The 26,820-nt window shown below is 37.2% G+C and overlaps 1 protein-coding gene across 3 annotated transcripts in view; it reads right to left on the bottom strand.

The window, feature by feature from the left end:
- The window catches only part of CSMD3 (CUB and Sushi multiple domains 3), a gene marked incomplete at its 5' end in the record, with an annotated part of 769,714 nt that overhangs the window by 643,677 nt on the left and 99,217 nt on the right, over positions 1–26,820 (bottom strand). For all 3 annotated transcript variants that reach the window (XM_081996335.1, XM_081996336.1, XM_081996337.1), the window contains one exon: positions 16,835–16,947. In XM_081996335.1, coding sequence (XP_081852461.1) covers positions 16,835–16,947 — 113 coding nt within the window. The remainder of the gene's footprint in view (positions 1–16,834; positions 16,948–26,820) is intronic.

Here is a 26,820-nt window from a genome sequence, read left to right as displayed (position 1 = left end):
CAGACAATATGCAAATAGTTCTCTGTATTGAATTTACACAGTTTTAATTAATGAAATTTAATTAATTTAATTGCTAATGCTTCTCCAGGAGGAATGAACATTCAAGAAGGTATTCTGTAGTGACAATGTAATTTAGGCATTTAATCTAGGTGTATAAACTTAAGTAGAAATATACTCTTTTAGTCCTTTGTCTTGTGTATGGTCTGTAACACATTCAACTTGCAAATCTTTCAGGAGCAGGAAGTGTGTTTTAGACATCTTTGAAAAATGACATGTAATTTGATGGCAATTTTAAAATATCTGAAATGTAATTCATTTAATTTCATTTCACCAGATGACAAAGTGATACATTTAAAAAAAGAAAATGAAACTCACTATCAATATCAGTATATGAGTTTTGCTTGGACTTAGTATCTATTGCATCAAATTTAGAAGATGCCTTAATAAACAGAAATTTACCACAGTGCAATAATATTCTAATTGACTGAAATGCTACACAGTATCTATAAATACATTTCTATGCTTAAGATTATGCCATGCAATGAAGAAGCAAGCTAAACAGTTGCATAAACTTTTAAGCCTCAGAGCTGATGAGCATGTGCAGGTAAAGGGCTTTTTTGATTGGTTTTCTGAGGACCACCCTGACAGCAAAGATATGCACTGAACTTTTTTGACAAGTTTTCTGTTGAAACGAAAACATAATCAGTGTCCACAGTCAGTTTCTTATTTTAGTTGTCAAAGTTAAGGGACAATATTTTCCACAAAATCAATGGAAAAAAATAATTCCTTTTCAGAGGGCAATTTAAAGTCCAATTTACATGCTCTCACTTAAAGTAAATGCCTTAATCTAATGGTGTAAACTCTCCTTCACGAAGCTTTACAAGGTATTTTGAAGTTAGAGGTTCCCTGGTTACAAATGTTAAAATTACAGTCCTGTGGAACTTCACATGAATTTATTTCTGATCTATCAGTTCAGAAATATAAAGGATGAATGATGCAGTAACGGTTAACAGAGCATGTCTGCTTACTTACAGGTTTCATGAACGAGACACATAGTGAAACCGCAAGGTCTGCATATTGTTGAAGTTATCACAGTTCAAAAAGGGAATCAACATACATACAAAAAGTACAAATATCCTTCAATAACCTGAGCCAGAATAAATATCAAGGCCCTGAGAGCAAGAATAGACCTGACTAGCCTCACCTGGGACCATGGGCCCAGGAGTCCCATTTCAGCTCAGCCCAGGACCATCAGTCCCCTGTCACAGGAGTACCACTCTCCAACCAGTCTACAGATGTCTGCTGGATGGATCCCTTGTCCATATGCTGTATGGAGCTTAGCTCTGCGTGGACTCTCAGGTCTGTGCTGGTACCTTGTCTCCAGCCTGGCCTTGGCCCCATTTCTTTTCGTTCTCTGGATGCACCCTGGCCCTGGCCCATTATTTGCCATGTTACCGTGGCTATCGATGGACCCTGTTACCAGACCACAGCTCTGCCTCCCATATTCAGTCCCTGTTAGACTGTGCACCATTGAAGAGGGCACTGCATAGAGTGTTCCTCAGTTTCTTGTTCCTTGTTTTCCAGCCCTTGCTGCTTTCTGACAGTAAAATTGTATTTAACTGGATGTACCTCAAGCCAACTCCAAACTCTGTCTGTATTTACAGGGAAATAAATCCTTCAGGAATGGACGTTCAATTTTCACATTAAACTTGGAAATGAAAATTATTACTATTGGTTGCTTCCTACAGGTTACTTGGTGTAGAATCACAAAATAATTCAGGTTGGGTTGACCTCAGGAGGACTGTAGTCCAACCTCCAGCTCAAAGCAGTGTGAACTAGGAGATCAGACCTCAGAGAGTAGAATCCACAATCACTCTGGGCAATCTATTCATTTTGGTTAGGATGTCTGTCTTGCCATTCATCTCAATGAATTAAACTTTGTCTTGACCCATGTGGTTGGTTGGGGTTTTTTCCATCCTCATTTCTCCTCCCTGTCCTGCTGGGAAGGGGAGTGATAGAGCTGCTTGGTGACACCTGGCATCCAGCCAAGGTCAACCCACCACAACTGTCTTTATCTCAACTCATGAGTTTCTCACTTTTACTCTTTCAATTCTCTCCCCCATCCCACCAAGGGGGAAGGGAGCAAGTAGTTGTGTGGTGCTTGGTTGCCAGGTGCAGTTAAACCATGACACTGGAGTTCTAAAATATAGGGACAGAAGAACAGAAAAGAATTCCAGCCCTTAGAAGGGAACAGTGAAAGTATAGTCTGAAATACATGGGAAAGTCAACCTTAGAGGTTGGAAAAAGGAGACCTAAATCTCAGGGGAAACTGAAACAGCCCAGGCAAAAAATTAGTGCTATGTGTATGCTAAGATTGCAACCTTTAAAATTAAGTTTATCTTTTGTAAGTATTTCCAATCTGTAACACATTTAATCTTTGGGATTCTTTTTCTTTTTTAATTTATCATTTCATGTCTGTATAGTGATCAAACTGAAATTAAATTAATATAACAGGCACACTATATAATACTTTCATGAAAGAGTCAAATCTAAATATGACAAACATGGTCCTTGGAACATTTGCAATCCAAAACAATCTTGGGAATCCAAGATACTGTGATGCATTTTCCTCTAAGCAGCAAGAGTCAGTTTTGTATACTCAGTAAATCTGCTATCAGGCTTTATGCAATAGAAACACAGACAAGTGGTAAGACTGTTATAATCTCCTGTTGTCACTATGCATTACACATGTTGCATCAAGATGCAGTTTGATAAATGTTTTAAATTAGGGTAACTAGGCTGTTGTCAAAGGAGCAATGTTTTTTCACACCATCAACTGTATGTATCTCATTCATGCCTTAGGTTGCTGTCAGCATTTGCGAGCAATGCAGCTAGCTGGACAAGGAAAAAGGTTGAGGGAATAATACAGAAGCAACAAAATTATATGTTTTCAGCCGTACTAATTACCTGATCTGGCTCCTTACATAGCCTATATGAGTGAGTGCTATAGTGAGCTAACAGGAAGGGAGAAAGGAATGTGAGTCTGGGGACCAGACTAAGTCCTTAGCACCTCAAAAATAATAACCACATTTAATCATAGGATCATAGATTCATAAGATCATAGAATCATGGAGGTAGTTTGGGTTGGAAGGAACCTTTAAAGTTCATCTAGTCCAACCTCCCTGCCATAAGCAGGGACATCTTCAACTACATCAGGTTGCTCAGAGCCCCATCCAACCTGACCTTGAATGTTTCCAGGCATGGGGCATCTACCACTTCTCTGGGCAACCTGTTCCCAATGTTGCAGCACCCTCATTGTGAAAAAATTCTTCCTTATACCTACTCTAAATCTACCCTCTTTTAGTTTAAAACTATGACCCCTGATGTAAGGAAGTCTCCTAGCTTTCTATTTTTTATAGAGAAGCAGAAGGATTGCTGTCTGATATCAGGTCTGTTTGCTTTCTCTATACTCACTTCAGATGTTATTTCATAGCAAGGAAACTACAGAATGTAAGATGAAAACCAAAAGCATAGAAAGTATAAAAATTCTGCACCAAAACCAAGCTGGTATTTTTATTAAATTTTTAATTATTCCATTGCCATTATTTTCAGAAAATTATTTACAAAAATATCCCAAATATAATGAACTGATGTTTTTAAAGTATGTAAACTTCTCGGCCTTTGGAACAAAAATTTATCAAGAATTCGTTATGATATTTTCTTAGGATAAACCTCTTCATTAAAATAAATAGGTTAGCTTTAGAATTTTAAAGCATTTCTAATGTAGACCTGCATTTAAAAGTTCTATAATTGTGTCAATATTTTGGGACAACTTTTCCAATTACATCTATAGTATGGATCTTAGATAAGAAGCTTAGCTAATTAATTTTTAGCTGTAACATGCAACTTACAGTCCATGGGATTTTAGTGGCCTGCTGCCAACCATCTAAAAAAGGACAAAGGAATTTTTTTTTTTTTTATGTTGTTCAGGTAATGATTCATCAACAGAAGAGTAGAATTACCAAAAGACAACAGGTCCTCCAGCCAGAAGATTAGTATTTACTTATAGATACAATTGCTTTTGATTATTTCTTTTTTTTTTTTTTCCTGAATTGTAAGGCATTTAACTAACCATCTAGTTTGCATCATGATTAACCAACCATTCTCAAAGCTGTCTGAATTTACACTGAGGTTTTCTTGAATGACTTCATTGGCTAATGAGCAATTGTCTGCTAAGAATTGACCCAAAAAGCAAATATCTTCCAAAATAAACTTCTAATAAATTTTATTTCTTTTTAAAATGCAGAGAATCCCAGTGCTGAGTAAGCAATTACTCCTCTCTTCCCATTAAAATAAAATTGTCATTATAATCATGGCTAAATGGTTATAACAGTATTGTTCTAGACAACACCAGTGACTGACATAACTGTATGCTTAATTTACAAACCTAAAAAAAAGTTCATCTATTCCCAAGCATTCTGCATGTCCCATAATTTGTATTGAGCTTAGTGGGAGCTGCTGAATGCTCAACAGTATTAATACATATCTTGTTATAGATCTTAGTGTCCAAATATGAACTATAAATTTAACTCACATGTGAAAAACTGGCAAACTTTGTTAGTCTATTAAGGTGACAAAACGAGTCTGTTCTTAGGTTACAGTTCTGTATTATCAAGATGCATGTTCTCATCATGAATAAACCTCTCCACCTGTAGAGTTTCCTATTGACTTTTGAAAAGTTTTTAAGATTGCATGATGAGCATACTGAACATGTTCTTGAAGATCTGTATGTTTTGATATTATTGATAGAGAAGTTCTATCAAAGCTAACACAAATCAAAGCCAAAATTCCATCAAATACCAAACACGGGCTGAAGGATTCAGCCATGTGATTCTAGACATGTAAGTGTCACCTATCAGTAGCTCCATTTCTATGAAATTTATGGATACTTCAAAGCCTGCTATTGTGTATTACTTCTTCAAAATTTCATTGAGCTGTAACTTAGGAAAAGCATGAAGGAAGAAATTGCTTATAAACATGGAGCTGCATTTAATTTAATACTTTAATGAGCAGTATATTAGTTCCTACACAGTACTGTTTCAACTATATTGAATTAATCATAATACATTCAATAATCATTGAATTTAAATAATAAAGTTATCACTACTTGTCTAGACATGGACTCCAAATGTGAGCTTAAATTAGATTGCTTTAAGATTTGCTTTTGTCAGAATATTATACTTTTATTAATAATGTGACAGTCCAGTAGCTGAAGAATGTAAGTTCACAAAGAAAACCTCAAGATATCTTGGGAAATTTCTTTCAAGGCTTGCAGTGTATATTTTTTTTTCCCATGAAAAATTGCATTGAAAATATAAGAAAAAAAATAATGGAAGACTGACATATAATTAAGATCTCCAATTAATCACTTTCTTAGTTAAGCTTCAATATGAGGCATGTATCAAAATGATAAATTACAGTACCATAGATTGACAAATATGGCTTATTAAACAACATTATTCTGAAAGAAATAAATTAAACAGAACATTGAAATAGTAAGTGGATGTTTTCCAGACTAAGGGGGAGATATTTTTTCTTCCAATAATTAAATATTTCTTAAGGCAGAAGAAATTACATGTTACTCATTGGGTTCTAAATTTCAAATAATTTTTTTTTTGCAGGTGTTAAAGCCAATTATTATATTGCTACTCATTTTGCCTGGTACAAAATTATGCATTGTTCCGTGGCTCTCTAATCAATCAACTTTATTTATTTGTTTATTTATTAAGATTTATCAAAGAAAATTTAGCACCCAACAGACAACAACTTAAGTCCAACTGGTAGTTATGGTAGAATAAAACACTACGTCTATAATCAAGCACATGTGCATGAGCTTTTTTCCTACAAATGATACGTTATTTTGCAAATGAAAGAACAAGGAAGAGAAGTCTACGTAGATGAATTTGTCACATACTCTCTCTAAAATAGGATGGCAAATTCTTGGCAACAGGAACAATCTTTAACTGTATTTTTGTATACTGTTAATAAAGTGACACAGGCATCCATACAGAGCCTCTAAGAGGTACTAATGGTTAGATACTCCCTCCTGCATGGCACAGCGCCCTGTCTGCAAGCAGATCTATAGTCTTGGACAGTGTGCTTCTTGCCTGGAGCCCAGACCCATAATTTCACAGAGCAATTGCTTTTTGTTCAGCTTCACAACTGCCACCTCATGCTATTCACATATATGAGTGGTAATAACATGGCCAAGGGAAACCTTAAGCAGATCAAAGTTTGGTATGGGATTCTGAGGTGAAGAGTGAAGGGGGTATGTTCCCAGATGGTGTTGGCATCTCTCTCAATCCTTCTGGTTAGGAGAAAAGCTTTGGCTATGAGCAAGCACATCCAGCAGACCAATGCCTAGCTGCACAGTTGTCTTCAAGGGTTCTGCCTCCTTAATCATTTTATCTCATCTGAAGATCAAGTAGGACTGTTGGGAAGAAATTAAACCACTTAAGGCAAAGAAGAACATAAATGCCTCTGGTTAGGGAGAGGAGCGCCTCTAAAAATAGCCTTGTCAGGGGACAGTGACCTAACTATAGAGTAGAAGAGAAGAAAATTCAACCCAGGATTAGAAGGAAGGTTGGGAAGTAAGTAGTAAAATTGGGACGTTAGACTTCGAGACATCACATTTGGATTTATTTGGGGAATTGTTAAGCAGAATCTCCTGGGAAGCAATTATGAAGAGGAAGGGCAGCTGACTTTTTTAAAAGACAACCAATTATTTTAAGGGGAAGTGAACTTTGGAAAATGACTCATGAGGTTAACAAGGGAACTTCTTAATGAACTAAAATGAAAAGGAGTACAGACAAAAAAAATGGAAAAAGGATAGACACGAAAGGAGTATAAAAGTGTCGCTTCAGTATTTAGGGACAAAATGAAGAAGGCCAAAGTCCAAGGGACGCTAAAAATAGTGAAGGGTGTTATGGGTTATAAAAAGGGATTCCACGAGTATATTAGTAGCAAAAAGGACAGAGAAAAATGCAGATACACTGGTGAGTGAATACAACAGTGGACAACATGAACTCAATGCCTTTCGTGCATCATTCTTCACAAGAAGAAACCTCTTCGTGTGCCAGTACAGTTGGGAAAGAGAGAGACAGACAGTTCTGTGTGCGCACTGAGGGACTGATTATGTAGAGAAACTGAATATAGTCACATTCATAGATTCACCCAAGGGTACTGAAAGACCTGTCCCACCATGACTGAAAAACTGCTGTCTGTAATCCATGAAAAATTATGGCAATCAGTGACAGTCCCTCATGACTAGACAGACTAGTGAAACACCTGTCCTAATGAAAGCAAGAGGGACCATCACAGGCACTATAAACTAGTAAACCTTCCCTCAGATCCTGGAAGCAGCCTGAAGAGCACACTTTTGTAATCCATTTTCCAACACCTGAAGGATAAAGGTAATTGGGAACAGTCAGCACAGACTTCCTGAGGGCAAATTATCCTTGGTGAACCCAAATGACATTTAAGAATGTGAAGAGATGTTTTAAGTGGCCACTGCCTCCAGCAGCTCTGGGTCCTGGAGGTTTCTCAAGCCCTGCCTGGGGCACCTCAAGACTTGAGGGTGTCTGATTTGGGCCAATGGACCTTGTTGATGTTTTCCTATTTGCAAGTTTAACCAGTTGCACAGCTGAGCATGTATCCCCGAGAAACACACAGACACACACAAGACGCCGACATGAGTGGCTACAGACTGACACAGACAAGGTGCTGCCTTCAACAGCACCTTCCATACAGGACTCATATAAAACACAAGCATCAGCAACCAAGCCTCCTATTTGGCTGGCAGGCACAGGAGGTCACTAGTGCAGGCAGGCACACAAGACTCTCTGCGTTCACAAGCGCACATACGTTTGTGGATCCCCCAAGTACCAGCACAACCCTTCTGTCTGCCCCAGCACCCCTGCCCAGATCCCTCTTCTTAGCTGCCCCATGGGTCCCCTACTCGGGGGCTGGCCCAGCTTGGTGCTCACCGGCAAACACACAGTACTCACACACTTGTCCAGCATAGCCCGTCCACCCACCGGATACCTCATCCCAGATCCAGGACCTCCTACCCACTGATGAGTCCAGCTGGAAGTGTGCTGGTGAATGACACACACACAGTTTGGAGAAGATGCAGACAGTTGGCCTCCACACACCCCCAGCACCAGGCACATGGTCTGCTCCAGCTGCTGGCACTGAGCCCCTCACTTGCTTCACTCAAGCCTGTTCCTCCCAGTAACTGGTTTTTGGGACAGACACGGTTCCCATCCCTGTGAGTGGTAGCCAAGACCCACACCTACTTCAGTAGCTGGCACTGAGACCCCACTCGATCCACTAGCTGAAACCACCGGCCAGGGACACCCACACCCCAGTCTGACTCCAGTAGCTGCCACTCAGGCCTTGAAGCCCTCAAACACACACAGGATAGAGAGTGAGATTGCACTGATGATAGTTAAAAAATTATTTAAGAAGATAGAACAGACTGTGGTGATCAGGTACGGGGCTCAGCCAGATGAACATACTGACCAGACCCATTTTTCATATTAACATCACAACCCTTCCAAAATTATGAAAATTCAGAATAGAACAAATTAATTTGTGATCTGGAACAAAATACTTTATGTTAAGGCTTTAAAAGCCCATATTAAAAAGAAAGACTACTCTGAAGTGTGTGATTTTATTGCAATACTTAAGAACCTAACATAAGAACTACCAGATGCTAATACTAAGGGCTCTGTAATTTAGCAGATAAAAGCAGAACAAGAGCCAGCGATGAGAATTTTAAGAATCAGAGTTAAAACATCTTACTTCTAAGTGAGGCAGAGTGATCAGTGGAACCAAAGAAAGTGGCATTTTTCTTAAATCTTGATGTCTTCAAGAGCTGAATTTGTTCCCAGAAGTTATTGTTTAGCCAAACCCAACTCAGTGATTGCAGTATCAATAATATGGTGTGAAGTAAAAATTAACCACATTAAGTCCACAGGCCTATTTTTCTTTACTCTGGATCTCTATAGCAATGGCGGGAAAAATGCAATATATAGGTAAAATATTTAAAATTAATAAGTACCAAGGCAACCTGGTATTGATTTCATAAAGAGTGATTCCCTTCTGCGCTACGGCATTACAAGTATTTTGGGCATTAAGATTAGCATGATAGTCCTGAAACAATGATGTATTGTTACACACAGGTTACACTGGATCAACTGGAAAAAAAAAGGTATTTTCCTAGCCAACACTTATTTTATTTAGTGACAATGATAATTTTAACTGACAGAGTGTATTTTGGAAATGTTACTTATGATTTTAAAAAACATTGTCTAGGAAGATGTTATGTGGCTGTACATCTTTGTATGAAAGAATATATGGGAAAGAATATTGATTTATAGTTTTACCAGATAATATATCTGAGGTATTTTGAAACTTTTAATAGGGTGGACTTCTTGCTTTGTTTTTTCTTGTCTGGAAGTATCAATAATATGATCAAAAGCAAGGTAGTATTCTGCTATTGTTAATCACAGCATAAAATTTGTGCAACTTTACTTCTCTTAGTTGAGTTACACTGCAAACACATCAATATAAAAAATCACTTTGCAACATGACCTAGCACCATATTTTATAGCTTATGTATTGACTTATTCTTTCTCTAAACTTAGCTTATGATTTGGTAACTGCTGTTCGTTTCATAAATTAATTTTAAACTACTGCAAATCGTAACTTTCCCTTTGCCTCCCCTATACCAAGGGAGTTCAGAACTACCTACCACATGGGAGGAATGGTACAATAAAGTCAAAGCCTGATAAGTCTTTTATGTTTTCTATTTCACTGAATATAGAGTCATTTTATTTCTGCATCACATGCTGCGGATAATAGATACAAGTCTATGAACAGGTATCGTTGGGATATTTTCTGTCCACAGTTAGTGTTCCAAGACCAGAAGGATATGCTAGATAATTTTATGTGACTTCCTAGACAATGTGGCAGATGCTCATATATTCAGGCAAAAGAAAAAATTCCAGAAACTTTCTTGTTATACAACAGGTTGAATGGAAGTAAAAATTCAGAATTCAGATGGCCTTCTTATGTTTATTATGATTCCTTGTTAGTTTTAGTATGTTTCATTTCCAAAACAGGAGTTTCCATGAGGAATATATCTGTTCAGGTAATTTAAGCATTCTCTATTTTAATTATTTTTTTTTTTTTTTCCTTTGTGGACTTTTCTTTCAGAAATCCTAGACAAACTTAATTTAATTTTCCACAGGGTATTCAACCCCCTGAGCTGGAAGATGGGGATGGAGAGCACAATATACTCCTCATAATTCAGGAGGAAGCAGTTAAGGACATGTTAAGCCACCTGGACACCCACAAGTCTATGGGGCCTGATGGGATCCACCAGAAAGTACTGAGAGAGCTGGCAGAGGAGCTTGCTAAGCCACTCTCCATCATTTATCAGCAGCCCTGGTTAACAGGGGAGGTCCCAGAAGACTGGAGGCTTGCCAATGTGACGCCCATCTACAAGAAAGGCCGGAAGGAGGATCCTGGGAACTACAGGCCTGTCAACCTGACCTCTGTACTGGGGAAGATTATGGAGCTGTTGGTCTTGAGAGTGCTCACAGGGCATCTGCAAGACAACCAAGGGATCAGGCCCAGCCAGCATGGGTTCATGAAAGGCAGGTCCTGCTTGACCAACCTGATCTCCTTCTATGACCAGGTGACACACCCAGTGGATGAGATAAAGGCTGTGGATGTTGTCTACCTGGACTTTAGTAAAGTCTTTGACAGTGTCTCCCACAGCATTCTCCTGGAGAAACTGGCAGCTCGTGGCTTAGACAGGTTTACTCTTCGCTGGATGAGGAACTGGCTGGATGGCCAAGCCCAGAGAGTTGTGGTGAACAGCGTTAAATCCGGCTGGCGGCTGGTCACAAGCGGTGTTCCCCAGGGCTCAGTTCTGGGGCTGGTCTTGTTCATTGTCTTTACAGATGATCTAGATGAGGGAATCGAGTACTCCCTCAGTAAGTTTGCAGATGACACCAAGTTGGGCAGGAGTGTTGATCTGCTGGAGGGTAGGAGGGCTCTGCAGAGGGATCTGGACAGGCTGGATCGATGGGCTGAGGTCAATTGCCTGAAGTTTAATAAGTCCAAGTGCAGGGTCCTGCACTTGGGCCACAACAACCCCATGCAATGCTACAGGCTTGGGGAGGAGTGGCTGGAGAGCAGCCCGGCAGAAAGGGACCTGGGGGTGCTGGTTGACAGCCGGCTGAACATGAGCCAGCAGTGTGCCCAGGTGGCCAAGAAGGCCAGCAGCGTCCTGGCCTGTATCAGGAATAGTGTGGCCAGCAGGAGTAGGGAAATGATCGTGCCCCTGTACTCGGCACTGGTGAGGCAACACCTTGAATACTGTGTTCTGTTTTGGGCCCCTCACTACAAGAAGGATGTTGAGGTGCTGGAGCATGTCCAGAGAAGGGCAACGAAGCTGGTGAGGGGTATGAAGAACAAGTCTTATGAGTAGCAGCTGAGGGAACTGGGGTTGTTTAGTCTGGAGAAGAGGAGGCTGAGGGGAGACCTTATCGCTCTCTACAACTACCTGAAAGGGGATTGTGGTGACAAGGATGTTGGCCTCTTCTCCCAAGTAACTAGCGATAGGACAAGAGGAAATGGCCTCAATTTGTGCCAGGGGAGGTTTAGATTGGATATTAGGAAAAATTTCTTCAGTGAGAGAGTGGTCAGGCATTGGAACAGGCTGCCCAGGGAGGTGGTGGAGTCGCCATCTCTGGAAGTGTTCAAAAAAATGTGGTACTTCAGGACATGGTTTAGGGAACATGGTGGTGCTGGGTTAATGGCTGGACTTGATGATCTTGAAGGTCCTTTCCAACCTAATGATTCTGTGATTCTGTGATTCTGTAATTCCATCTTTTATTAAGGGCTTGCTAAAGCAATCTTATGACAGAGAGCAGCCATACCCAAAATAGCTATGGTAAAATCTGAAAAAAAAAAAAAGCCTATAGTATCTTCAGGTAGGAAGCCTGGTGACAACTTAACAGTTTAAAGTCTGTGGCTTGTACAACTCCAACCTGGCAAACACCTTTTGAGTGGACCTTTTATGGAGAGCACTCCAACATTAAACAATAATTCATTAGCACATCTTTAACATTATATATGCAGTTAGTAGTGATATTTTTAGCTTAACACAGCTAGTAATTCATGAAACTTACCTAAACCCAAGATTTAGATTATGTGTAGCCACATTTCTGAATTCTGATATGGAGAGCTAAAAATAGATTATCTTATTTGTTCACATTCTCTAGCTTTATACCAGCTGCCAAAATTATTTTTAGCATCCACATCCTGGCACATTTAAGTTCTACTTGTATTTCTGATCTACATGCTTCAATAATCCTGTACATCAGCTACAAATTTTCCTTAATATTGCTGAAAGAAATGCATGATAGGTTCCTAGAAGTCACTAGATGGAAATCCTATTCTGTTGATAAACACCATCTGCTCCCTTCTTTCCCCCTCCCATTACCCATAAAGATGAGATCAATCTTGAAATTTTTAACATTGCTCTCAAACCCCTCTCAAAAGCATTTCAGCAGAAATGCTGAATTCCTGTAACACCACACCAGACCATTTAAATGTTTATACAGTGTGTAATAATTCAGTTTAAAAATTCAGCTTTAAAAATATGTGTAGCAGTACAAAACAGATAAAATTATATTTCCTAACACTATTATAAATAATTGTGATTAATCCCCAGGACATTCAAATTTTTCACTATAAACATAAGCTATATATTATATTCTCTTTTTCTTCCTCGTGATCTATAGGATAGGACAAAAATGTCTATCATATTTACCTTGAATAAAGATTGCCATAAATTCTAGCAGTAAATTTGTTGATGAAGTCAATGATTTTAACAATGTCAGCTACCTGACATTGTTTAATAGCTGTAAAATAACCCAGTAAGAACAAAAGGGACCACAGTTCAAAGCAGGACTACGTTTACTGAAGCCCCTTGTTGTATGAACCAAGCTGCTGTGCCACTTTCTCAGCAGCTGTATTTTCCCTCCTGTGCTCTCAATGAATAAAGCTGCTCATGTATCTCAGGACAACAGGAAATGGAATAATGAAATTCTTCTATTCTGAAACCAAAATAATATCAGAAGAAAAATAAAAAAGACATAGCTACACAATGACTTGGCCTAAATTATCAAATAGGGGATTAAGTGTAGCATTTCTCCTCCATATATTAAGAGCCATACGTGTTACACAGACCCTGAAAGCTACCAAAAAAAAAAATGAAAAGATGCCAGAAACCTCTCCGGAAAAAAAAAAAAAAGACACAGAATCAGCAGACTTGTAACTCCCCTATTTCTCACTCCAGCCAGAAACTGTGTTGCTAGACAGTGATGAAAGGATAAATTGCTGCTGGTAATTATTGTAGCTCAAGTTTTTTTCTTAAAATTCCTCCTTAATTTTCAATGCATTTCACCATTTTTTGTTGTCACTGTAAGTGAAGTCTTTTTCTATATAATCTGTTTCAGTTTCTCTCATGAAATCCTTTTTCTGCAGGGTTATTGTGTTATATAGAGAAGGGCATTTCTCAGATGTATTCTTTCACAAATAATAAAGAAGCCGAACCTAAAGAAGTATGTGCACAACATTACCAAAGTTAACCCAAATATGCCACTTGACATTGAGGAAAGAAAGAAGGTGAGACGGAGAGAAAGGAGAGAAGGATGGAGGGACAGAGGTTACAGACTGATATTGATGGTAGGAGGCCAGAGTGGGTATTTCTGTGGTCTATTGTGTGATTGGATGCAATTGCAGGGACTTACATATGATAGTCAAGCATAATAGATCTATTGATGATATAATTTTTTATCTTTTCATAAACATTTTTATTCTCAGCAGACCAGAAAATTAGTATGTTCCTCTATGTTATGACCAAGAAAGTCCACAGTAGATTCATAGCTCCCACAGATTCTGCCCAGGTACTCTGGAGTTTCTTGTCAACTTTCAGCAAAATTGCAAATATATCAAGGAGGATGGGAGGTCAGAATACGAGATGTTGGTGAGCTCTGTTTATTTGGGCTTTTGGGGGGGGGGGGGGGGGGTGTGGTTTTTTTAAAGAGTAGCCAGCCAGTAGTGCATCCCATATAACCATCTGGCTATGTCCTCTGCTTCCAAACATTTCAAAGGAAAGTATTTTAAATGAACATTGACTATGAAAGGTATGTCCTTTCTTTTACAAACCACACCTAGATCTAACCCTTTCAGATATATGTCTCGACTGCTCATCCCACCCTCTCATGCTGTCTCTACCATTTTGATTTATTGCAATGATAGGTTGATAATCATTTCTATCTTAGGTTTCAAATTACAAATCCATAATGAAGCACTTAATTATGTGGCCTGATATTTAGGGGTACTAAGTATACAGATGTCTCGTCAGGAAGCTAAAAAGGAGCTACTGGGCAATCAAAGTTTTTGAAAATTGGATACTAGGTAGAACCAGATCTGAAAATGTTGATTGCAGGGTTATACACATTCACAAAGAGTACAAGAACAGACCTTGATGTGATTATCATTTAAATACATCTACTCTCTCACATCAAGGAATGATGAATGAAATGAATGTAACATTTTAATTTCTTTCCTAGCTGGTAGCTTCAGGACAGGTAGCTTCACAGGAAGTCAGAAAAACAGAAACTGAAAGAAAAATTCTCACTGAATGAAACTGCCTTTATGCAGCTCTTAAAAAAGTAGATCTGGCCATGGGAAGGGAGACTCCAGTGGACTAAAACTCTGGGGACTAGTCTAACTTCTTTCAGTATTCCTGATTTGACAAAATAAAGCATCAGATTCAAAAAAGATTAGTATCAAATTCAAGGTAGCGAGTTTACGTTTTATTCTAAAATGCTGATTTCTGTGGTTGAAGGTAAAGTTTCTCCACACTTGTCAGTGATTTAGGAGCTTGAGTTCTATTAATCAGCATGTTATTTTGGCCTAAAAGGGAACTATGTAAGGAGTCAGTCATATGTGCAAACTGTTGGTGATTTTCTGTTTTAGGTTTTATCATTCTTTATCGTAGCTGAAATGCATAGTACACTATCTGTTAGCATTAGTAGTGCAAAATGTTTTTGGCAAACAATGTGTAATGACAGCATCTTATACCATATATAGTGAATTTGAATTTCCCAATTTATGACACCAAACTAACTATAAAAAATGCTACATATTTTCCAAGTATGCATGAGAGAAGTATATCCTATATTTCACATAGTTAAAAATCCATAGGAATTGCATAATACATTTCTATATAACATTTTTGTAATAATGCTGCTACTGAACAAAGTTACTGAACACTTGAAAAATTAATGGACTACAGCATAACTATAATGTAGCCCAAATGCAATTGTTACACTTAGCTTGAATTAAGAGTACAAAGTGGCTATAATGCAGACAAAACCAGTTACACATAGTTGGAATTTATATTCTATAAATTACCTCTCGCTTGTGTGCAAGTCAGAAAAAAAAGCGTGTGTAATTGTTTAATTTATTTTCCATAATAAGTCACAGGACAAGAAAGGCCTGAAAATTCTTTCACATTCTTCATTTCCTATCTTGACATAAGTACATATAGGAGGGAATTTCGATATGAAGTAACATTCTAATGCATCATACCTGAAGATAAATTATGTCAATGACTGAAGGCATTTTACTACAGAGTGATTCTGGGCTGCATTGCCATGGCAGCCCTTCACTGGATTACCAGTTTTGGGATATTTTCCTACCTATTGAAGTGTTACTCGGCTAGTTACTTTCTCAGAGAATAGTTTTTGTTGCAGATGGGACTGAGTAGGGTACAACAACGGCCTTAGAGCTTCTCCAGGAAGTTTACTATAACTCCCGGCTTGCTGACACAGACACTTAATAGAAACAGAAAGATCAAGTGTTTTTACATCAATTTAAAAAACAAACAAACAAGCAAACAAACCCAACAAAAAGCCCGAAACAAACAAAAAAAAATCCCACACCCAAATACAATAAAAGAAAATAGTAAGAGAAAAACAACCGTTTCTGATTCTATCCCATAAGCACATGTTAGTGTTCATAGTCCCAGTGCCAAGGAATTGCTTAAAAAAAATGGATGGATGATATATCACAACTCTTCAAAGAAGACCAAAGTGAGCTTGATCATAAACGAGATCCTTCCTGGTACATACATACAATACTATGAACTTCTGGACATCAGGAGTGCATGTACCAGCTCATTTACTTCAGCGTCTGTGTGAAAACTGTAGACAATTGTGAAAACTGTGATAGGGATGTAGGTTTATGTCAGTCCAGAGAACTGAGTCAGCATTTCTCTTATGCGAAAGCATGAGAAGGAATCTGTCCAGAAATTTGCAGCTATAAATTCAACTATCTAGTGAAATTCAAGACTAACTAGTAATGTCTTGGCATTAATTTGAATAAGCATATGTTAGAAAGACCAGAATGATTATTATTCTGTTTTTCAAAATTTGAAGAATTTGGCATTCTTAAAGTAAAGATCATAAAATTTTTTATCTGGATGGAACTATAGATGGTAGAGTTTTAAATGTTTTGGTTTCAGATGTGAATCTATGCATCTAAATGACTGCATGAAAAGCAGATATTGTAACTTTGATAATGTTATAAATATGTATTTGTTTATATTTTTGTGGGACATTTAGTTTTATTATGTATAGCGATCAGAGAAAAAAAAGAGAATCTTTTTTTAAGAATGTCTTACCTTCATAGTAAACTTTAAACCCATGAGCACTAACTGCAAAATCACTTGTCAAGCGCAGTGAAAATACAGATTTTGTACTTGTCACAGGTGGAGGAAGGTGAAATCCTGTTAACCTAAGAAACAAAAAAGCACAACTCATGGTTAATTGTGTGAAAAATAAAACAGTGTGTGACAGGTTGTTGTCCTAAACAACATTTCATCATGGAAAGGGCAATTGACTTGAAAGTATATAATTTATATTACTTGAGAAAATTATTTTTATACAAAAGTCTAAGGAATCAATATAAAATTTTAGTGGTTTTCATAGACACAGAACCTGGTAAGGTACATTGGTTTCAGAAAACTGTACTTAGTAGAGATGATAGTAAGATATAGAAACTGGATTTTAAAAATTGTCCAGATTATCAGTAGATTAATAAAAAAACTCCACAAACCACCAGCCAATTTTCATTATTTAGGGTTATGTCCAAATATCTATCGTATTATATATTTTATATAGACTTCTGTTAAAATTTGTAGTGGGTGAATTTTCTGCAGCAATATGATGAAAGAAAGGGGACTATGATTCAGTTTCATGTGGGAATTTAAGATTATTTAAACTATGTACTTTAGCCTCAGAGGAGATATTTCTATGTTCAACTCAAAGAGGAAATCCAAAGAGCATCACTGTGAAATCATACATCCATAAAAAAACCTCTCTTGCAAGGTATTACAGGGATGTTAAGTTGTTTTTTTTTTGTTTGGTTGTTTGATTTTGGTTTGTTTTATTAAAACCACTGTGTTTGAGATGCAGATGAAAGGACAATTTTTGAGTATTCATAGCAATGCTAATATGTTCTACGGACACTCAGCTCTACATACTCTTTTCATTTGACATGCATATTGTAACATTTACTTTCTCTTATTGGGGTTCATACCAGACAACAAAACCCATAGTATTTACCTTTCGAAAATACATAAAGAACAAGTTGAGTAATTTAGCTGCGTACACTCACCAGTGAAATCTAGATATACCTTTGGAGCCCAGTTAGCCATGTGTGGCAAACTCTGTAGTAGATTAGGATGATTTATTTTGTCACTGATTAACATTAAATTGTTTTCATGTTTTTGTAGCTGAGCTGATTGGTTACAGTCACGACAAGTATGAAAGCCAAAGGTTAAGATATTACTCATAGCATAATGTCAAGAAAATTGAAAAGTATGAACAAACGTAGTAATGACACTTAAAAAGGTGTATAAACAGACCTATATACAGATCATCAGTGTGTGTATCCAGAAACATAGTCTTTGTTTTGTCTTTTACATCTTCATGAATAATGTCATTAAAACAAGAATAGATTAAAAAATTTAAATCAATACACAATGATGGAGAACTATTTACAGAATATTTAGGACTTTAAAAATGCATTTTTTATTTAATTATGAGAATATATATTTTGTTCTAACAATAAAGCCAATTAATAATATGCTTACCTCTATGCATATGCATAATTCTTTGACAAGTCAATATCAGTGCAATTTTCCCATTAGCTTATTCATAAACCAATAAATACATTAATTCATTGGTAAGTATCGCCACTTGAAAGTAAGCTGACCTAACAATAATTTGAATAAAACTTTAATTTGTAGCACACAGCAGGTCTAGCTAATATCTATTTATCTTCTCAATTATTTGACTGTGGGTGTAAACACATATCCAGCAGAAAATAGATACATATTTATCCCAAATTATTTAATTTTATGAGTGGTACTTATGCACAGCTTAGATGGGTAGGGGATTTTTAAAATCAACACATATGTTACTAGAGTAGCAAACATTACAGCTCCTCATGCAAAACAGATCATTATTAGAGCTGTTTGATACCATTTAGCTTTCAGGGGTGTGCATTTTATCACCATCGTTATTCTGCATTTACTCAGAAAAGTTCAGCTTGTTTCTTTAATTTTGTTGCTACACTTAAATTTATATGAAAAAAATACAGAGGTTTGATTTGTGGTTTAGTGGATGCAAAAATAATTAAATTTTTTAATAAGTAATAATACAACAACATGACAATATCACTTGGTAAAATACTACAAATTTCCAAAAGGGCATGTAATGCAATTTACTCAGACAATTGAAGTAACATAATGCTTGAGTAACGTTCATTGGCTTCTACAGGACCTTGACCTCAGGACTTAAGTTTCATTTGTATGTAAAACTTTACAGAAAGCCATAATTGTTAGCTGGAATAGCTTTCTTTGCCATTTAAAATGAAACACAGCAAGTACATAACAACTGCAGGAGAGAGATGTCAGGTAAGCAGCAAAATGCCTGTAAGATAATGTATATGCATAGGTCTGATCGTCATTTATACAGACCAGTCACAACTAAATAGCTAACTTAAAGAGAGTAACCGGGTAAAAGCAAACCTTTAGGTGGGACACTTATGCAAAACAAGCGGACATCTCCTTAAGCATGTATCATCTGCATATTAAATACATTTAAAATTCAAATTTCCTTTAGTAGCTGAGGGTTTTTTATCTACACCAATTTTCTCTCTTACGTTCTATTTGCATATTTCATGCCATTTGCATCAACTTTTTCCAAATTTAAAATACCTAGTGGAGTGATTCAGGTGTCTCTCTGCTGCCATTTTAGACACTGTGCTATATTTGAGACATCAGCACAGAGCTGGTAGATATGACATTGGACCAACATGAGACCTGTGCTGCTCTGGTGAGCTGGAGGCCAGGCAGGATTCCTTAGGAATTCTAGATGTAGCTACATGTGATGTTAGGCACTTCAATCACCCCTTTATAGTCTACCATTTTGGTAGAATAAATTTATACTGAAACAGGTGGGCTTTTTTGTTTTGGTTTGTGGTTTGGGGTTTTTTTTTGTGGGGGATTTTCATTCACCCAGTCCTTATCCTCTTTCCCCTTTTGGTTTTGTAATTGGCTTATTTAGTGTTCCCTGAAATACATAAATATCCTATAAGCAACTGATACTGGCTCCCATGGTAGGAAACCATGGGACTTAAAAGAAAATGTCTGCAGGAGTCTGAGAAGGAAATACACTTCTTTCTGTCTCAACTCTTAAAAAAGTGAAATTTTGGATTGTAACTTTCTACTGGAATAGTTGATTGAGATGCTGCAGTTCGGCTACAGAGTGCTATCCAACATACAACAGTGATAAAAATTTGTAAATAAATACACTGCATATTAATACATGTTTCTTTTATTCTTACTGGTGTCTTAGCAAACTTGTCAGGTATCTTTTGCCTACAGGAAATGGACACTTTATTTGTCCACCTAGTAAACTTTGAAGTTGTGAATGTGAAATAAGAAATTAGATTGGTGGATACCAAGACTACAGATAATTCTGGGAGTGCATGAAAGGGTTGAGAGATATTTTTATTCATTCAGCTCTTCTACATTAGAAAGATCAGATGCTATTCATGAAAATCTTCTTGTCTATCGAAATTCTGGAAGTCCAGTAGTAAATATGGTGAAATTAAAAATGATACATCATGTGAAGATATACTATGCATTTAGAATTTAGATATTATTTGCATGAAATATTATGATGTTTTGTAAAGTAGTTTCAGTAATATGTGAATCTGGTAATGTTTTTGTAATCACTTCACTGTATAAGAATGGAGAACAGAAACACTCGGTAACTGGGATCCAGAGAAAAGGGCGTGTGAGAGACGGATAAAGATATGTGTATAAATAACCCCAAGTAGACCCAAGTCTGAGGAGAAGAAAATCTCCATCATCACCATCATACCCTTTGGCAAGGAATTAATCCTGCTTGTTGTTTACCATAATTAGCCCCTGGTGCTATCTTCATCCTCCTGAGGAAAACCAAAGCTGTTGAGGATTCAGAAGGACATCAGAAAGGTGAGAACACCATCAAAGAGGTAGATTCTAGGAAGTTTCTGTACAATTTCGAGTACATTATTGATGAGATTTTTCTGTAATAATTAGTTATTTGGAGTAAGGGTAGTAAGTAATATTTTAAGTGGATTAGTAATAACAACTGTTATATCCACCATTATATTTTTATTTATTTTTATTTTGCCAAGAAGTCTTAACAAATAAAAATTTTATTTGAGTCCTCAGATGTCTCTATGTGCTCAGGATGCAAGTGCGTAAAGTTTCCTGATGTATAAATGAAGTGACTAACTGATGTCTGTTTCCAGATGAGAGGCTAGTTTTGAAGGGATTTTTGTCTTATGTGGAGAAGTTCTCTGACTTACATGTTTTTTCAGTAATGGAAAGTGTCAAATGGAGTCTGCAACAAAACATAATCTTACGTCTGCAGGAATTTCTGAATATTCTGTCACCATTAATTAAAATATAGTAAATAATCTCTAAGAAATGTTGATTATATTTGAATCTATATGAAAATCTCTAGGGGGTTATTTTTTGTTTTATAAGTGACTGAAATTACATTATTATTTTCTTTCAAACATGCCATTTACAGTGTGTGTCACTGTGTCTCTTCCTATGAGTTATTATATTTCGACATATGCTGTAGATTCACAAAGAAAATGTGCCTAAAATAGTAAAAAGTTGAATCTCTGTTTCTCTTTTTTTTAAGTGGATTTTTAAATAAACATTAGACTATTACTCCAAAAGTAATTATAATCTCTCTCACTCTTTTTATAATCATCTATATCATCATTTAAAAATGACAAAGAATATTAGATTTATGTTTTCCAAGCTTTTAAGTGTTCTGACTGGAAATTTCTGAAGTTTTATCAATCATTTTTTTTCTGTTTTTACTCTGATCCTTGGGATAAACCTTTAATCATATACCAAGTGAACTTTTAGCTGCATGCTGGACTTTAAACAGGCCCTTCAGGAAAGACAGGCTCCCAGCTGCAGGATCAAATTAAAGCAATCTTTTCATAATTAGAAAGTTAAAATGATGGAAAGCAGTCTTGATCAGTTATACAAAAGTGGTCCTAGACAAATTGTATACTTGAGATTGTAGTGTGATAAATAAGATGACAGCATTTCCTCATTACCTGTTTATCTTAGATAATTGTTATTTGACAAAGCATTGATTACCTTTTTAAATATGTACTTTTTTTAAAAATGCATTTTAAAGGCTTTTTTTTTTTAGGTTCACAAAATCCTAGCTTTTCTACAATCTGTTACTGATTTCCATAGAAAATACAGTTCATAATATTTCAGTTCAGGTTGGATCGTATAGGTTGATATTCAACAAAAGACCTTTTAAGTGACTAGTAGTATTTCACTTGATCTCAATAAACATTTGATTAGCTCATAGGAATTTTACAACAGGAAGAGTCCTAGGCTAATCTGATAGGTGTAAGAAATGTATTTTATATAAAATAATGCAAAAAAATAAAACGTGTCAACAAGTCAACTTATTATAACTTTGACTGTAACATTAGAAAGAGTGTGAAAGTCCATCCATTCTCACTTTTAGTTTGATCTCCAAAGAACTGTTTACTTTTAATGTCAAATGGAGAAGATGGATTCTGAAAAATAATAGGCATAATAAGTAAAATGCCAAGTATAAAATAAAAGTAGGTAAAATTAACTTTTCTATATCTTCACTAAGAAATATTCTGACAGATAAAGCCAAACTTTTTGTACCCCGTAGAAATGTTATTCCATATCTAGCTGTTTTCAGGAAATTGAAAAGCACAGATTAAATATTTCTAATTCCCACTATGAGAGATTAAGTTCAAGACTACCTGAGGAACCTGAACATACACAAGTCTATGGGACCTGATGAGATGCATCCCAGAGTCCTCAGGGAACTGGCTGATGGACTTGCCAAGCCACTCTCCATGATATTTAAAAAGTCATGGCAGTCAGGGGAAGTTCCTGGAGACTGGAAAAAGGGAAACACTGCACCCATTTTTTAAAAGGGTAGGAAGGAGGATCCTGGGAACTATCGACTTCACATCTGCACCTGGGAAGATCATGGAACAGATCCTCCTAGAAGCTCTGCGAAGGCACATGGAGGTCAGGGAGGTGAATCGAGACAGCCAGCGGGGCTTCACCAATGGCAAGTCCTGCCTCACCAACCTAGTGGCCTTCTATGGTGGAGTGACCACACCACTGGGCAAGGGAAGAGCTATGGATATCATCTATCTGGACTTCTGTAAGGCCTTTGACACCATGCCCCACAACACCCTTCTCTCCAAATTGGAGTGGTATGGATTTGATGGATGGACTGTTTGGTGGATGAGGAATTGGTTGGATGGTCACATCCAGAGGGTAGTGGTCAATGGCTCGATGTCCAGATGGAGACTGGTGATGAGTGGTGTCCCTCAGGGATCCATAGTGGAACCAGTACTCTTTAATATCTTCATCAATGACAGACAGTGGGACTGAGTGCACTTTCAGCAAGTTTACAGATGACACCAAGCTGAATGGTGTGGTTGACATGTCTGAGGGATGGACTGCCATCCAGAGGGACCTAGACACGCTCGACAATCAGACTCGTGTGAACCTCATGAGGTTCAACAAAGCCAAGTGCAGGGTTCTGCACGTGGCTTGGGGCAACCCCCAGTATCAATACATGCTGGGGGATGAAAGGATTGAGAGCAGCCCTGCTGAGAAAGACTTGGGGATACCTGGAACGGTACCTGAAATTCCAACCTGACCTGGAATGTTTCCAGGGATGGGGCATCTACTACCTCTCTGGGCAACTTGTTCCTAGTGCTGAACCACCTTCATCGTGAAAAATTTCTTATATCTAATCTGAATCTACTCTCTTTTATTTTAAAAGCATTACGCCTTGTCCTATCACAATAGGCCCTGCTAAAAAGTCTGTCCCCATCTTTCTTAGAAGCCTCCTTCTCTCCTTCTCCTCCTCTAAGTATTGAAAGGATGCAATAAGGTCTCCCTGGAGCCTCTAGTTGAGGGGAGGGGTAGCAGAACAAAGTTCAGAGGGCAACATTAAGGAAATGTAGAGTTTGCCAAAGTTGAGAAACACAGTATCTAACATGTTGAACTACAAAGCTTTCTGATGGTGCAAGACAAATTTCACTGTAGAGCTCCTAGAATACATGAGCGTATTTTATTCTTTACCATCACTCCAGTAAATATAAACTCACTCCCATGTAATGCAGCTATAATAGCTTTGTTAGTATTTATTACAGTTTATTTCTTGTACAGTTTCCAGATGAGGTGGGTTTTCTGAGTTATTTTTTAATTTTTATTTCTTCTTTAGATAGAAGAATGTTAAAAATGAAGTTTCACACTAAAAAAAAAAGAAAATATTTTAAAATGAGTACACCAGAAGTTTTCTGAGATTAGAAAACTACTACTTACTTTGAAGTAGTTACTACTTACTTACAGAAATTTAACTTTCTGAAGATCTGAGAGTCCTATATCTAATCTGGTGGATCACATCAACATTTCTGAGGTTATACATTTCTGACTGCTCTATTAACTGTCAAAGCAGAACTAGTTTCCCTTTAATTCTTCAGTGCCATGGCCTTTTCTCACATCCGTATTCTATGAATCCACGTATGCATCCTTGCCTTTCTGACCTTTGAGCAAAACAGACCATGTCCAAACAGCAAATTCCAAAAACGCCAAAGGCTCAAGAGTCAAGGAGCAATAGTAGCGAATCCAAGAGAGAATCAAATATGCTCCAAAAGAATTCTGATGAATTGGATCGCATAATCGCTCATGATGGCAAACAAGTCACTACCCACAATCATTAATGAATTTTGGAGGAAGAAATAATGACTTACACTTTGTATTTCTGTCTTTTTGCAGATATGTTCTAGCTATTTTGCCAGCATTATATTAGAAAGTAAAATATTCCAGAATAATTAAAAGTGTAATAGATTCCTTTACAATCCTTCCTACTTCAAACTTTTTCCATTGACCCAGTATATATTTTCCTATAACACATAATCAAGCATCATGCTCTTTTTGCTAGTATTCTGCTATAGTTTATTATAACTACTTTAATTTAAAAAAAAGTTATTAAATCTTTCAGAATTCTATGAAATTTAAAAGTGACAAGTTAAAGTGATAAGCTGAAATTCTATTTTGTTGTTGAACTAGTTCTCTTATTAATCCAAGTGTTTCAAAGGATTCAGAAAGGGATTGGACACGTTGCTAACAAGTAAATTCAGAGTTTAGCAGTACAGCACTGAAAGAATCGCCAGGCGTTTAAGAGGGATATGAAAATCTCACAATTCAAGAAATCAATCACTTTCCAGGTACTGAGTTAAACTGAGGCTCTGTAAGGTGTGTACATTGTGTGTGCACTGGTGTGAAGGTTTTGGTAGTGGGGGAATCTTTGGGAGGAGAGGCCAGGGGCTGCCCCGTGCTGAGCACAGCTGGTTCCAGCCAGCTGCACAGCAGACTGACTGCAGGACACAGCTGAGCCCATTCAGCAAAGCAGGTGACACTTCTGTGAAAACATGTTTAAGAAGGGGCAAAATGCTGTACAAGCAATGAGAAGTGAGGAAAAAAACTGTGCAAAACAGACCTGTGAACATCGAGGTCAGAGAAGGAGGAGGTGCTCCAGGTAATGTAGCAAAGATTCACCTGCAGCCCATGGAGGACCCCACACAAGAGCAGATGGATATTCCCTGAATTGCAACCCATGGAGAGGACCCACATGGGAACAATCCTGCTGGAGCAGGGAAAGTGTGAGGAGAAAGAAGCAGCAGAGAGGAACTGTTAGGGACCAACCGCAGTCCACATTCCCCATCTCCTTCTTGGAGAAGGGGGAGGCAGAGTAGATAATAATGGAGTGAGGGTCAGCCTTGGAAGAAAGGGGTGGGCATGGGGGGAAGATATTTTAGTTTCTCACCATCCAACTCTCTTTTGAATTGGCAGTTAATTAAATTAATTTTCCCCAAGCTGAGTCTGTTTTGCCTGTGACAATAATTGGTGAGTGATCTCCCTGTCTTTATCTTGACCCAGGAGTTTTTTCATCTTATTTTCTCTTGCTGTTGTGCTGTTGAGGGGCGGTGAAGGAGTAGCTGGGTGAGCATCTGGCAGCCAGCCAAGGTCAACCCACCACAACCTCTAGTGTTCTTTCTTACACACTAGTTCAGAACAAACATTTTTGAAATCTCAAAAGCATATTAGAAAGGGAAAACACTTCTCTACTGAATAATAGACAATTAAGCTGAATCTAATTAGTGTTTAAGTTTTGTACATGTACATGTTAAGAAGTTATTAAAGGTGTTGAATTGCAGCTTGAGAGTATTGCAGGCTTCATCTGCAGTGTCCTGGTAAAATTCAGCTAATGTTTGATTTTCCAGTTTTTCTTCTAAGGAAGCAGTTACTTACCCATTGAATTAGGAAGAAATTAAGGAATGTAAAGGCTTCTTTAAAAAAATTCCAATTGAAATATGAGTGGGAGTAATTCCTACCTTTTTCATATGTCTATTTAACCAGTTTGAAATAAGTAAGTAGAATCTGTCTTAACAGCCTATAAAACAAAGCAAACATGATTGAGCAGAAGTGGCTGACTGGGTTCAAGTTTTACTCTCACTGAAAATCTTAATAAAAATATCTTACACTTTTTTCAACAATTCAGTAACAGACATATGATTTATGAACTAATTTATTTTTGTCAAATGATAATTTTTCCCTGTCAAAATGCAAAACTGCTCATGCGATCTATTATTTGAAAATAATCATCATAGGTCAAGGCTGAACATTTTTAATTGAACAGCTGCTTTGGACTAAACAATATATTACTCATCAGGTTCTGGCACAATCATTATATTCTTTACAAAGCATGTTTCTAAAAACTACTAGCATCCATTATCAGTGTGCAACTTTTATTATACAACTCTACTTTTTTTTAGCACCAGAAATGAAACAGACTTTATAAATATTTGTCTTTCCTATAAGAGTCCAGTTATTTTAATACATAAAAAAATAGGAAAAACTTCAAACAGTAAGTAAGAAGAACCAGATATCTCACTACCATATAAATAATCTTTAAAAATTTCTAGAGTGACTATTTGCCTGTT

The sequence above is a fragment of the Phaethon aethereus genome, assembly GCF_964289735.1.
Source record: "Phaethon aethereus genome assembly, chromosome: 2".
Lineage (NCBI taxonomy): Eukaryota > Metazoa > Chordata > Aves > Phaethontiformes > Phaethontidae > Phaethon > Phaethon aethereus.
This window is presented reverse-complemented; position numbering and strand designations above follow the sequence as displayed.